This window comes from Hypomesus transpacificus, chromosome 3, assembly GCF_021917145.1.
Source record: "Hypomesus transpacificus isolate Combined female chromosome 3, fHypTra1, whole genome shotgun sequence".
NCBI classification, from domain to species: Eukaryota; Metazoa; Chordata; class Actinopteri; order Osmeriformes; family Osmeridae; genus Hypomesus; species Hypomesus transpacificus.
The window spans coordinates 15,214,629-15,227,158 of record NC_061062.1 but is presented as its reverse complement, the minus strand read 5'-3'; the positions used below and the strand labels follow the sequence as shown (position 1 = coordinate 15,227,158).

Here is a 12,530-nt window from a genome sequence, read left to right as displayed (position 1 = left end):
CTTATACATACACACACGTTCTTATACATACACATACTCACCCGTTCTGACAAACACATGCTCGCATGCAAACACACACGTTCACACCCTCTCTCCTGGTGTCGTACAGAGAAGAGGTTCAGGATCATCTGCATGAGATCTATTTCCTGCCAGACCACCCTGAGCTTAAGGACATCCACGCTGTTCTGGACGAGTACAAAAAGGTCTGGCACCCTGATGATGATGGTCTGATGATGATGATAATGATGATAATGATGATGATGATGATGATGATAATGGTCTGATGATAATGATGATAATGATGATAATGATGATGATGATGATGATAATGATAATGATGATAATGATGATGATGGTCGTCCCTGTAGCTGACGTCTAGGAGCAGTGACCTGGCTGCAGCCCTGCAGCGCTCCATGAGGGCCGTGCAGCACGAGAATGTGGACGTCAGGATCCACGCTCTCACCAGCTTGAGGGACATGATGCACAGTAACCAGGCATGCACGCACACACACACACGTATGCACACAAACACACACACGTATGCACACGCACACGCTTGCACTCACACACACACACATGCACTCGCATGCACTCACACACACACACACACACACACACGCATGCACACACACAAACACACACACACGCATGCACACACACAAACACACACACACACACACACAAAGTAAACATAAAAACACATGCTCACATTCATACACACACATTCAGTGAGGGGAAAATTATTTGATCCTCTGCTGATTTTCTAAGTTTGCCCACTGACAAAGAAATGATCAGTCTATCATTTTAATGGTAGGTTTATTTGAACAGTGAGAAACAGAATTACTAATATTAAGAAAAACTAATGTAAAAATGTTTTTCATTGCTTTTGCATTTTAATGAGGGAAATAAGTATTTGACCCCTCTGCAAAACATGACTAACTCCTGGGTGACAAAACCCTTTTTGGCTACCACAGAGGTCGGACGTTTCTTGAAGTTGGGCACCAGGTTTGCACACATCTCAGGAGGGATTTTGTCCCACTCCTCTTTGCAGATCTTCTCCAAGTCATTAAGGTTTCAATGCTGATATTTGGCAACTCAAACCTTCAGCTCCCTCCATAGATTTTCTATGGGATTAAGGTCTGGAGACTGGCTAGGCCACTCCAGGACCTTTGACCCTAGTGCTTCTTCTTGAGCCACTCCTTTGTGGTCTTGGCTGTGTTTTGGGTCATTGTCATGCTGGAATACCCATCCATGACCCATTTTCAATGCCCTGTCTGAGGGAAGGAGGTTCTCACCCAGGGTTTGACGGTACATGACCCCGTCCATCATCCCTTTGATGCGGTGAAGTTGTCCTGTCCCCTGTGGTGGAAATTCAGACGATACTGTGTACTTTGAATGGTCAAGATGCCAGTTTAAAACTGTGGAAGGCTTAAAAGATTCTTTAAGAATAGGCTTTGAGTCGTTGTCTTAGGTCGAATGCATTGGCTTTTATTGCAGGTAGGAATTGGATCATACGCTAGACAACTCAGCCTGAGTGTGTCCGAGGCATATCAGATATTCAACCATATTTATACAGTTATACACGTCATAAATTCTTGATGACGTGGTGGGAAATCAGTCTGGTAATAGATAGGGACTTTGTTTGTTTCCTTCGTAGTCATGTCTCAAGGGTCAGTTTCCTCCGGGCGGGGGTGTCTCCAATGGTCAGCTGCCCATTCGTATTAGGGACATACAGACACCTCAATCATAACGGCTTTGTTTACGATAGGCAAACAGGACAAATGGGGTGGGGGCCATTGATAGGGGCCCGCATGCTCTTGATACTGTGGACTCATCGCCTCCACATTCTCTGCCCTGGGGTTTTTCCAGTGCCTAGGGCCATTGTCCAGATGTAACCTTCCCTCCTGGGCCTTCCCCAAATATAAGTGAAAAAAGACTACCATAATACAATACATTTATTTTGTATGGTACATTAGCAAACATAGCGCTCTGCGACCATAACGGAGAACATCTATAATAGTCGTTCGACAGAGTGGTGCTGAACATCATAAACATACAGTCGTATATCAACTTATAACATCACAAAAGCAATCAATCAATGTAGCTGTCCCCCCTGACTACCTTAAAGAATACAATATTGTGACAGCCAAAACCAGGCCCTGATGTCCAAGGATCCTCAGGTCAGGGAGTCATAAACCTCAGTTAGTTAACAAATCCCAAAACCATGAACCCGTAAATCACCCCAGATTTCATGTCTCCCTGGTTGAACTAATCTCCATCGTATAGACAAAAGGCCATTTAAGATGCTTCACCCATCCTCCAAGGGCAACCTATCCCACAGGGCAGTCAGCACCTTAGGTCAACAGATAGAAGGCCATCTAAAGCCTTCTGCTAACAATTTACAACCTCTCAACCTTATACCCTTTTGACCTGACTTAAACTATTCTCAGGACGTTAATGAACAAAGGAGCTTACAGATTACATAAAACCACATACATTGTATATTGCCCTAAAAATGTTTTAGACCCCTTAGAAATAAAAACACCCAGTTCCAAGTTGAGATCCAGGGGCGGATCTACCAGGGTGGCATGGGGTCCCTAAAAATAGCCCATCTGGCTGCTTTGAAAACAAAGCTCATCGGACATTTGCGAGAGCAATATCACACTGCAAGTGAATGCAGTACTAGACAACTCCAACCACCCTCCCCACATCGCCGACCAAAGTTGCTTTCATTTCAACACAAGGAAAGCGCGAACTGACCACAGAAGGCTCAAACTCAAGCAATTGAAGCAATTGTCGGCACAGACAGGAGGAATAAGCAATTATCTATTAATGACTAAGAATAATGAGAAAAGTGCAGGGCTAACGGAGTCGCAAAGTTAGTTTTCCTCTTAAATTGATGTTAATTACGTTAACTCGTGAATGCTTTGGGAAAGCAACAACAAGGATGACTGTGGTGAAGTTGGTTTGAAGTTCGATATTCAACAGATATTCGAGCGGCCGCTTAGCCAATGCTTTTGGCTGCCTAAAAAAAACGTATGTTTAGGGACCGTCAACAAATTACACATTTAAAAAGTCAATAACTTTTCAACAACATGAACTAGAAGCGTCAAAATAATGTTCAACTGTTGAAGATGTATGCATTCATTCTGCACAGCCTTTATTTTGTTCATTTTCATCTCGGGTTATAAAAAATATTTTTTTGTTCAAAATAAATCTTCAAACTTCAATAGCTTTTTCGTCATGTCACCTATAATCCTCAAATTCATTTCAGTGTCCATTGACTGCATACATGTTGCACAGCCTTTATTTTTTTAAATTGTATTCACACAATTTTAGATGAATCTTTCAATATTTACAACTTCAATAGAATTTTGGTAATGTGACCTATAATTCTCAAATTCATTTCAGAGTGTTCACTGACAATGCATACATGCAGGTCACATTACCAAAATGAATTTAGCAACAGCAGCAAAACTAGCTAAATCAATTGCAGACATCAGAAAATTCCTACCTGCAGTCTCTGAGTGTTTTATATTAGTTACTTTGTCTTTGCATCGTACCAGCTGAGTAACAGAATGCAACCGTCTGTGGTCTGACGTAGATAGGTCGCTGTTACGTAGATAGGTTGGGGTTTTGCCCCGCCTTTACTAAACCTGAGCTGAAAACGGGAGAGAAACTGTTCAATGGTCTACCTCCACATTTCAGTGCGACAAAGTTTTTGCGCTTTGCAAATGCTTTCAGGAACTCATTTCACTCGTATATAATGTACTGAGAAGCAAATCATGGGATTTGCTTTACAGCATCTTTAAGAGCCTATGTCTGAAGACGCAGCATTTTTTCAAGTTCATTGTCTTTTCGTCATGTTAATAAATTGATCTTTCATTTATTTTCCTTATTCAACCCTTATTTAATAAAATATCTTAACAGTCACAATTATTGCCAGAATGTGTGGTGGATCATGTGTTTACTGTATGCTTTGTGTCATGGCAGGCTAATTACAACAGAACCGCATAAAAATAAATAAAAAGATTATCCGGATATTCGAAAATCATTTCGGATACTATTCCAATAGTGAAATCCTTTCTAATCCCATCCCCAATACACATGCAGATATAATGTAATGTGTGTGTGTATATGTACAATATAATGTCCTGTGTGTGTGTTCCAGGAGGGCCTGTTGCTTCATGTGTGTCTATAACATTGTGTGTGTGTGTGCGCTCCAGGAGTGGCTGCTGCAGCAGGTGTGTGCCAGCGAGGCTGTGGAGCCGGTGATCTCGTCGCTGGTGGCGGTACTGTTGCAGGGCTGCCAGGACTCCTCCCCCGATGCCAGGCTGCTCTGCGGGGAGTGTCTGGGGGAGCTGGGCGCCGTCGACCCCGGCCGCCTTGACTTGTCGCACACACACACACACGGCAGCCGCAACACCTTTGTGGTGAGGGTCCCTCTAACACACACACTCCCTTATAGACTGCAAGCAAATTGCTAAATCACTGCCAAGGTTCCCTGAAAATTATTTGGGGATTTAGATTTTTGGATAGAGACAGTATGAGATAGAATGGACATGCAGGAAATGGCATGGCAAGAATTGAACCCGGTCTCCCTACATTACGGCGTTAGCCCTTAGTGGTGTGTTCAATACCCAGTGAGGTGCCCCCCCCCTGAAAAAGGTCATACACACTAAAAAGACACTTAAACACAACCCACTTGCATTACTAGCACATCTCCCCATGGCGTTTATGAGAGGGAATGGTGGAATTTACCATGCATCTGAAGGATTCAGAGTAAGTTAGCCAATCCAGGTGCGTGTGTGTGTGTATTTCAGAGTGGGGTGGAGGACTCTAACTTTGCGTATGAGCTGCTCACAGAGCTGACCAGAACATTCCTGGCTTATGCTGATGACGTCAGAGCTCAGGACTCTGCTGCTTACGCTATGCAGGTACGCTAGCACACGCTAACACCACATGTCGACTGCTGGTGGTGTGTATATGTTCATATCTTGTGTGTGTGTGTTATAGGAGCTGCTGTCCATATTCGAGTGCCGTGAGGGCCGTAATGACTCCCCGGGCCGACGGCTTTGGAGAAGATTCCCCGAGCAGGTCCAGGAGATCCTGGAGCCCCACCAGAACAGCAGGTATATGTTCACACACACACACACACACCCAGTGACTTACAGTCATATACAGTGCCCTCCAAAAGTATTGGAACAGTGAGGCGAATTCCTTTATTTTTGCTGTAGACTGAAAACATTTGGGCTTGACATCAAATAATGAACGTGAGACCAGAGATCAACGTTTCAGCTTTTATTTCCAGGTATTTACATCAGGATCTGATGCACAACTAAGAAAATATCACATTTTGTTTGAATCCACCCATTTGTCATGTGATCAAAAGTATTGGAACAGATATACTTAAAACATATTTAAGTGAATAAGACTTAATATTTAGTTGCAAATCCTTTGCTTTCAATAACTGCAGCAAGTCTGTGACCCATTGACGTCACCAAACTTTTGCATTCTTCCTTTTTGATGCTTTCCCAGGCTTTCACTGCAGCCTCTTTCAGTTGTTGTTTGTTTTGTGGGGTTCCTCCCTTCAGTCTCCTCTTAAGCAGGTAAAATGCATGCTCTATAGGGTTTAAGTCTGGAGATTGACTTGGCCAGTCTAATACCTTCCATTTCTTGCCCCTGATGAACTCCTTTGTTGTTTTGGCAGTGTGTTTTGGGTCGTTATCTTGCTGCATGATGAAGGCTCTGCCAATCAGTTTGGTTGCATCTTTCCTTAAATTGGCAGACAAAATGTTTCTGTAGACTTCCGAGTTCATTTTGCTGCTGCCATCATGTGTTACATCCTCAATGAAGATTAATGAGCCCGTCCTAGAAGAAGCCATGCAAGCCCAAGCCATGACATTACCTCCACCGTGTTTCACAGATGAGCTTGTGTGTTTGGGATCATGAGCAGTTCCTTTCTTTCTCCAAACTTTAGCCTTTCCATCACTTTGGTAAAAGTTAATCTTTGTCTCATCAGTCCATAAAACTTTGTCCCAGAATTTTTGAGGTTCATCTCTTTACTTTTTGGCAAATTCCAGCCTGGCCTTCCTATTCTTCTTGCTAATGAGTGGTTTGCATCTTCTGGTGTAGCCCTTGTACTTTTGTTCATGAAGTCTTCTGCGAACAGTAGATAGTGATACCTTCACTCCTGCCATCTGGAGGTTGTTGCTGATCTCACTAACAGTTGTTTTAGGGTCTTTCTTTACAGCTCTCACAATGTTTCTGTCATCAACTGCTGATGTTTTCCTTGGTCTACCTGTTCGACGTCTGTTACTTAGTACACCAGTAGTTTTCTTCTTCTTCAGGACATTCCAAATGGTTGTACTGGCTATGGCCAATGTTTCTGCAATGGCTCTGATTGATTTTCCATCTTCTCTAAGACTCACAATTGCTTGTTTTTCACCCAAAGACAGCGCTCCGGTTTTCATGTTGTTTTCACCTCTGAATACAGTCTGCATAGACAAAACCTATCTTACCCAATCTGAACCTGAGTGTAGACATTCAGTGGTATTTATTGATTGAATAATGTATGTAATAGGACACACCTGGGCAACAAAACACACCTGTCAGTCATATGTTCCAATACTTTTGCTCACGTGACAAATGGGTGGGTTCGAACAAAAATGTGATATTTTCTAATTTGTGCATCAGATCCTGATGTAAATACCTGGAAATAAAAGCTGAAACGTTGATCTCTGGTTTCACATTCATCGTTTGATGTCAAGCCCAAATGTTTTCAGTCTACAGCAAAAATAAAGGAATTGGCCTCACTGTTCCAATACTTTTGGAGGGCACTGTATACACACACACACACACATTTAGTGACTCAGTCATATATACTCACACATACACACACACATGCCCAGTGACTCACAGTCATATATACTCACACATACACACGCGTCCAGTGACTCACAGTCATATATATACAGTGTATATATATATATATATACACACACACACACACACAAACACACAGTGACACACAGTCATATATATTCACAAACCTACAGGCACGGATGCTACCTCTCTTTCTGACACGTATAGGTACAAAAGCAGTCAGAAGGTGGTGAACTGGTCCAAGCTGAAGAAGCCCATCTACCTGAGCAGTCGAGGCCGCAAGTTCTCTGACTGGTCTGTTACCTGGGCTGGATACCTCATTGGCAAGGTGAGCGAGCCCAAACGTTCCTAACCCATAACGCCCCCACCCTAACGCCTGGGACACACTGGCTGCGATTAGCTGCGATCTGCTGCGAAGCACCTGGAAGCGCTGCCTTTTTTCTTTCAGCGCCCATGTTATCAAATGGGACCGGCCTCACTGGCTGTGAAGCGCCGCGATTTCCTGTGATTGCCTGCATTTGCCTGTGATCGTTTCGGTAGCTGGTCATTTTTTTTGTGAAAATCGGCTGCAGGATGATAAAATACACCATATTACTGTAGTTGATATATTTGAATAAAAAACATGTTATTAAGATTTTACTACATTCATTGTAGACTACGGTGAACATTTGTAAAGTTGTAGACTTTATATCTTTTTTTTTATATCACTTTGGAAGCCTATGTACTTAACCAATATTTACCCTATATTAAACCTAACTACACAATCTTGGTAACGAACTGCCTTTCCATGTGGTTACCCTGATGAAAACGAATGAAAATAAATGGATTGATCTGTTGAGCTAGCATGCCCGTAGTTGTTTTGTTTGTTTGAGAGAAACAAGTTGTCACCTGTTGCACGCAACACACACGTGTGCACATATAGCCTACCGAGAAAAACCCCGAAATCGATTTCTAAAATCTGCGAGAAATTCAAGGAGATGGACGACATCAAATTAAGTCTTGAAGTTGAAAAGCACAGGGAGTTGTATGACCCCCAGCACCAATTTGGCAAGGACAACGTAGATATGGATCAATGCTGGGATATAGCCAATGCCATGTTTGTGTACCATATCAGCGTAAAGGAAAGCTCAGAGTAGCTGAAAGGCTTGGTGACCGGCGTGGAGAAATGCACGTCTGGTGTGGACAGCTTTGAGCAAAATGTGGCGCGGCGCTTCCAGGCGCTTCGCAGCCAGTGTGTCCCAGGCGTAACACCCCACCTCTAACACGCCACACCTAAAGCCCCATAATCTAATGCCCCAACCCTAACCCTTACACTCCTAATGCCCCAACCCCTAATGTTAATCTAGACCCTTCTAGTTGTGGAACTTAAAGAAGTAGAGATATATGAACATTTTGGTGATGCTGGGACATGTTAACTAATCAATAGACCTATGGAAACATATGGTGTCCCTATTCTTGCTGTCTCTTATTGTCCCAGTGCTATATGACATTTTACCAAAACAAAACTGCGCAGAGCTCCCAACTCACGAACGCCCACACAGAGCTCAAAGGGCGTTGAAACCACAAGCTTCACCAGTGCATGTGTGAATGCCCCAAACATTCCAACCTCTAACTCTCTAGACCCTAATGTCTTAACGATCCAACCCCAGACATGTTTGTTCCAACCCACCTTAACATTCTAACCCCTAACATTCTAACCCTTAAAGGCAGGGTAGGTAAGTTGACCTACCCTGCCTTTAACGCCTAGTGTGCGTAGTGTAGTGTTGTGAAGAAGTTCCCCCTGACCTGTGGTGTGTTGAGGTGACCTGTGATATGGAATGTTCCAGGTGACACATGAGCTAGCCAGCAAGGTGTTCTCCTGCTGTAGCTTCATCATCAAGCACGACTACAAGGTGACCATCTACCTGCTGCCCCACATCCTGCTCTACATGTTGCTGGGATGCAGCCCCACGCAGCAGCAGGAGGTAAAGCATGCATGCACACACTGTACACATGCGCATGCACGCACACACACTGCACACATACACACACCATATACACACGCTTAGGGCAATAATAATGCAATTATTCCACCCGCATGGTGGAACCAATCTCTCCAACTTCATTGTGTGAGCAAGGTACCAAATGTTTTACATTTTGGAAGCATAGACAATTGCATTAGACCATACGCTTGTGCCTTAGCTGGTACCCCAGAGCATTAACTGGTACCATGGAGCCTTTGTGGATCCTTGTTTGCGGCCACATACCGTACACACAAGCACACTCTGCACACATGCACTTACACAATACACACACCCTACGTGAACACACGCTGACATTTTCCTATCTTAATAAATAATATACTTCTCTCCTTCTTTCCCCCCCCACCGCCCCACTCCTGTTCTCTTTTTTTTCTCCCTCCCCTGGCTCCCTCTCCCCAGGTAACAGAGGAGATTTTGGCAGTGTTGACGGAGGGCGACACTCGTGGGGGGTTGAACCAGGAAACGGCCTCCAGCCTATCACAGCTCAGCACTCAGACTGTGTTCAGCATGCTGGCTCACCTCACACAGTGGAGCAGACACATCCTGTCCTCCAGACACAGTGGTGAGACACATACACCCACTTTCCACCAACCCAAACCTGGTTTTGTTGTTAGCCGGTTCACACTTGGTTCAACTTACTTACCTTCTAAGAACAGGTTTTCTTTTCCTATGGGCTAGAGGTCGGCTGCACACCGGCCCTTAAATGACCTGATTGAAAAAAGGGGTGTCACACACAACACACACACACATAAAAATACCTGGCACACTGACAATCCTCATATTGCTCATTCATACTAGACAGGGCACAACAAACACTCCCCCGTGTGTATGTGTGTGTGTTTGCATAGAGAGTGTGGAGTACCAGAGTGTCGTGGCCTTCCTGAAGAGTATCCCCCAGGACATGCTGGCCAAGGCCTCGCTGCGCTCCAAGGCTTATACACGCTCCCTCATGCACTTCGAGGCTCACATCCTGGAGAACAAAGAGAACGTCCAGGATCACCTCACCTTCCTGCAGGTCAGAGGTCGCCACACAGTATGTAAGCCTCATTGACGCTGATTGGTCAAGCTTTACCTAAACGCTCTCTGTGGTTGGTCATAGACACTGTATGCGGCGATGCACGAGCCGGATGGAGTGAGGGGTGTGAACGCCCTGCGAAGGGAGGAGCCTTCGCTACGGGAACAGATCCTGGAGCACGAGAGCATTGGTTTGCTGAGGGACGCAACCGCATGCTACGACCGCGCCATCCAACTGGAGTCTGACCAGGTACACACACACACACAAATATATTTTTATAATAGGGCAGTCAAGAAAAAAAAAATGATCGACATTAATCGCATGATTGTCCATAGTTACTAGAAAATGATCACACATACTCTACTCATACCATTTAACTTACTGTACCTGCGTTAGTTTGCGCTAACCCGTTATTATTGTATTAACTTTGACAACCCTCATTTATACACATATTAATGTGCATGGACAGACGTAATTCACGCATTCAGTCCTTTCTATCTTTCTCTGTCCCTCCTTATCTTTATATCTTTATCTTTCTCTCTCTATCTCTCTCTGTCTCTCTCTCTCTCTCTAGATTGGACACTACCATGGGGTGATGAGCTCCATGCTTGGTCTGGGACAGTTGTCCACTGTCATTACCCAGGTCAATGGAGTACTGGCCAACAGGTAACACTCAAACTCACTTATACAAACAACCTGCTGTTGTGACTTTTGAAATGTCCCAACTCTTTTTTCTTCTCTGTGTGTATGTTCGCACAGGCCCAAGTGGAAGTCTGATCTGAACACGTACAGGGTCGAGGCCGCCTGGAAGCTAAGCAAGTGGGACTTACTGGAAGACTACCTGAGCTCAGGTGAACACACAGATACACACACAGACCCACACACCCAATGATTCTATAGAATATTTTACAGTGCCCCAAAAAACTAAAAAGCTCATGTTGATCCATGTATGCCATGTATGTCTGTGTCACCAGACCGTAAGTCCAGTTCGTGGGGGGTTCGTCTGGGCCAGATGCTGCTGTCAGCTAAGAAGCAGGACTCTGAGCGCTTCTACAGCCAGCTGAAGGTGGTGAGGAAGGAGCAGGTGGTACCTTTGTCGGCCGCCAGCTACGAGTGTGGCACCTATCAGAGAGGCTACGAGTACCTCGTCAGGTGTGTGTGTGGACACTTCATAGATGACCTTCTCTTCTATTGTTCCTTGTTCTGAAGGTGGAATCTTTTTGAGACTCTGTGAGTGTGTGTGTGTAATGCGTATGTTGTCTGTGTGTGATAATAATTTATGGTATTATTCTGTGGGTATGTATTTTGTGTGGGTGTGTAGGCTGCACATGCTCAGTGAGTTGGAGCACGCATACTCAGACCTACAGAAGCAAAGAGCAAGCTCCGCCTCCAGCCCGCTTCTGCTGCCTCACCATTGGCCAGATCGGCTGGAGATGACCCAGAATTCGTTCAGGGCAAAGGAGCCAATCCTGGCCCTGCGACGTGCCATGCTCAGCCTGAGCTCTAGGTGAGGACTGCCACACACACACGAACACTCAACTATATTAGTACATCCACACATGTATACAGTAAATGCACACATACAATACAGTCACACACATACACCCACACATTATATTTCACTTTTATGTTTCTGTAATACTGTAACAGTGATTAAAATGATAATTGTTTTTAATTAATTAGCGTTAAAAAGATTAAGAATTATAAAAGTGTAAAAAATGCAAAGGACAATGGCACCATATACCGTAATTTTCGGACTATAAGGCGCACCGTTATATAAGCCGCAGCAGCTAAATTGAATGATGTGTACATATATAAGCCGCACTGGACTATAAGCCGCAGGTGTTTTAATGTTTAATTTCCATATGTAAGGGTTCGTGCACAGAGGGGATTGTCAGGGAAGAGATGGCTGCTTGAGGAAGCTCCCATTTATTAGCCGTCAGCTGTAAAAATCCATAGATTAGCCGCACCGTTATATAAGCTGCAGGGTCGAAAAATGGGACAAAAGGCGCGGCTTATAGTTAGTTATTTAGTTACTTATAGTTAGTTAGTTAGTTAGTTATTACGGCACTTTAAATGAGTGAGACGTATGTTTTCTTGCTTCACGGTGTCCACTGTTAGAGAGAGAGAGATCAAATACATCTTCAAAAGACGTGTTATGATACATGGCCTTTACATGGCCATTTAACTGTTGTAGTTACACACACAAAATGAAAAACACAATTGGTCAGAGAAACTATACAAAACTGTAGACCATGAATTTGAAAAACTATCAGCTCTTTCACCATGATACTTAGAAAAGACCTGGTCCCTAAAATTCCTGTGTGTGCATGTGCCAGGCCCCAGAGTGAGCAGCTAGTGGGGGAGTGTTGGCTGCAGAGTGCTCGTGTGGCCAGGAAGGCAAGACACCATCAGACAGCCTTCAATGCCCTCCTGAACGGAGAGAACACACACCTGGCCGAACTTTTTACTGAGAAGGCCAAGTGGCTCTGGTCCAAGGTAGACACACACACACACTCAAACACACTAACCACACCATATCATGTCTGTTTGATACATTTTCCCTAGATATCAATGATCCTATTAACATCTTTATGTGCAGACTATTT

General features: G+C 44.1%; 1 protein-coding gene across 2 annotated transcripts in view; it reads left to right on the top strand.

The window, feature by feature from the left end:
• Positions 1–12,530, top strand: part of atr (ATR serine/threonine kinase) — a 30,532-nt gene that overhangs the window by 8,888 nt on the left and 9,114 nt on the right. For both annotated transcript variants that reach the window (XM_047051032.1, XM_047051039.1), the window contains exons 21-35: positions 110–203; positions 369–494; positions 4,227–4,433; positions 4,824–4,937; positions 5,017–5,132; positions 7,093–7,213; positions 8,712–8,849; positions 9,306–9,468; positions 9,755–9,921; positions 10,006–10,170; positions 10,496–10,587; positions 10,681–10,772; positions 10,896–11,073; positions 11,243–11,428; positions 12,261–12,420. In XM_047051032.1, the coding sequence (XP_046906988.1) occupies positions 110–203; positions 369–494; positions 4,227–4,433; positions 4,824–4,937; positions 5,017–5,132; positions 7,093–7,213; positions 8,712–8,849; positions 9,306–9,468; positions 9,755–9,921; positions 10,006–10,170; positions 10,496–10,587; positions 10,681–10,772; positions 10,896–11,073; positions 11,243–11,428; positions 12,261–12,420 (2,119 nt within the window). The remainder of the gene's footprint in view (positions 1–109; positions 204–368; positions 495–4,226; positions 4,434–4,823; positions 4,938–5,016; positions 5,133–7,092; positions 7,214–8,711; positions 8,850–9,305; positions 9,469–9,754; positions 9,922–10,005; positions 10,171–10,495; positions 10,588–10,680; positions 10,773–10,895; positions 11,074–11,242; positions 11,429–12,260; positions 12,421–12,530) is intronic.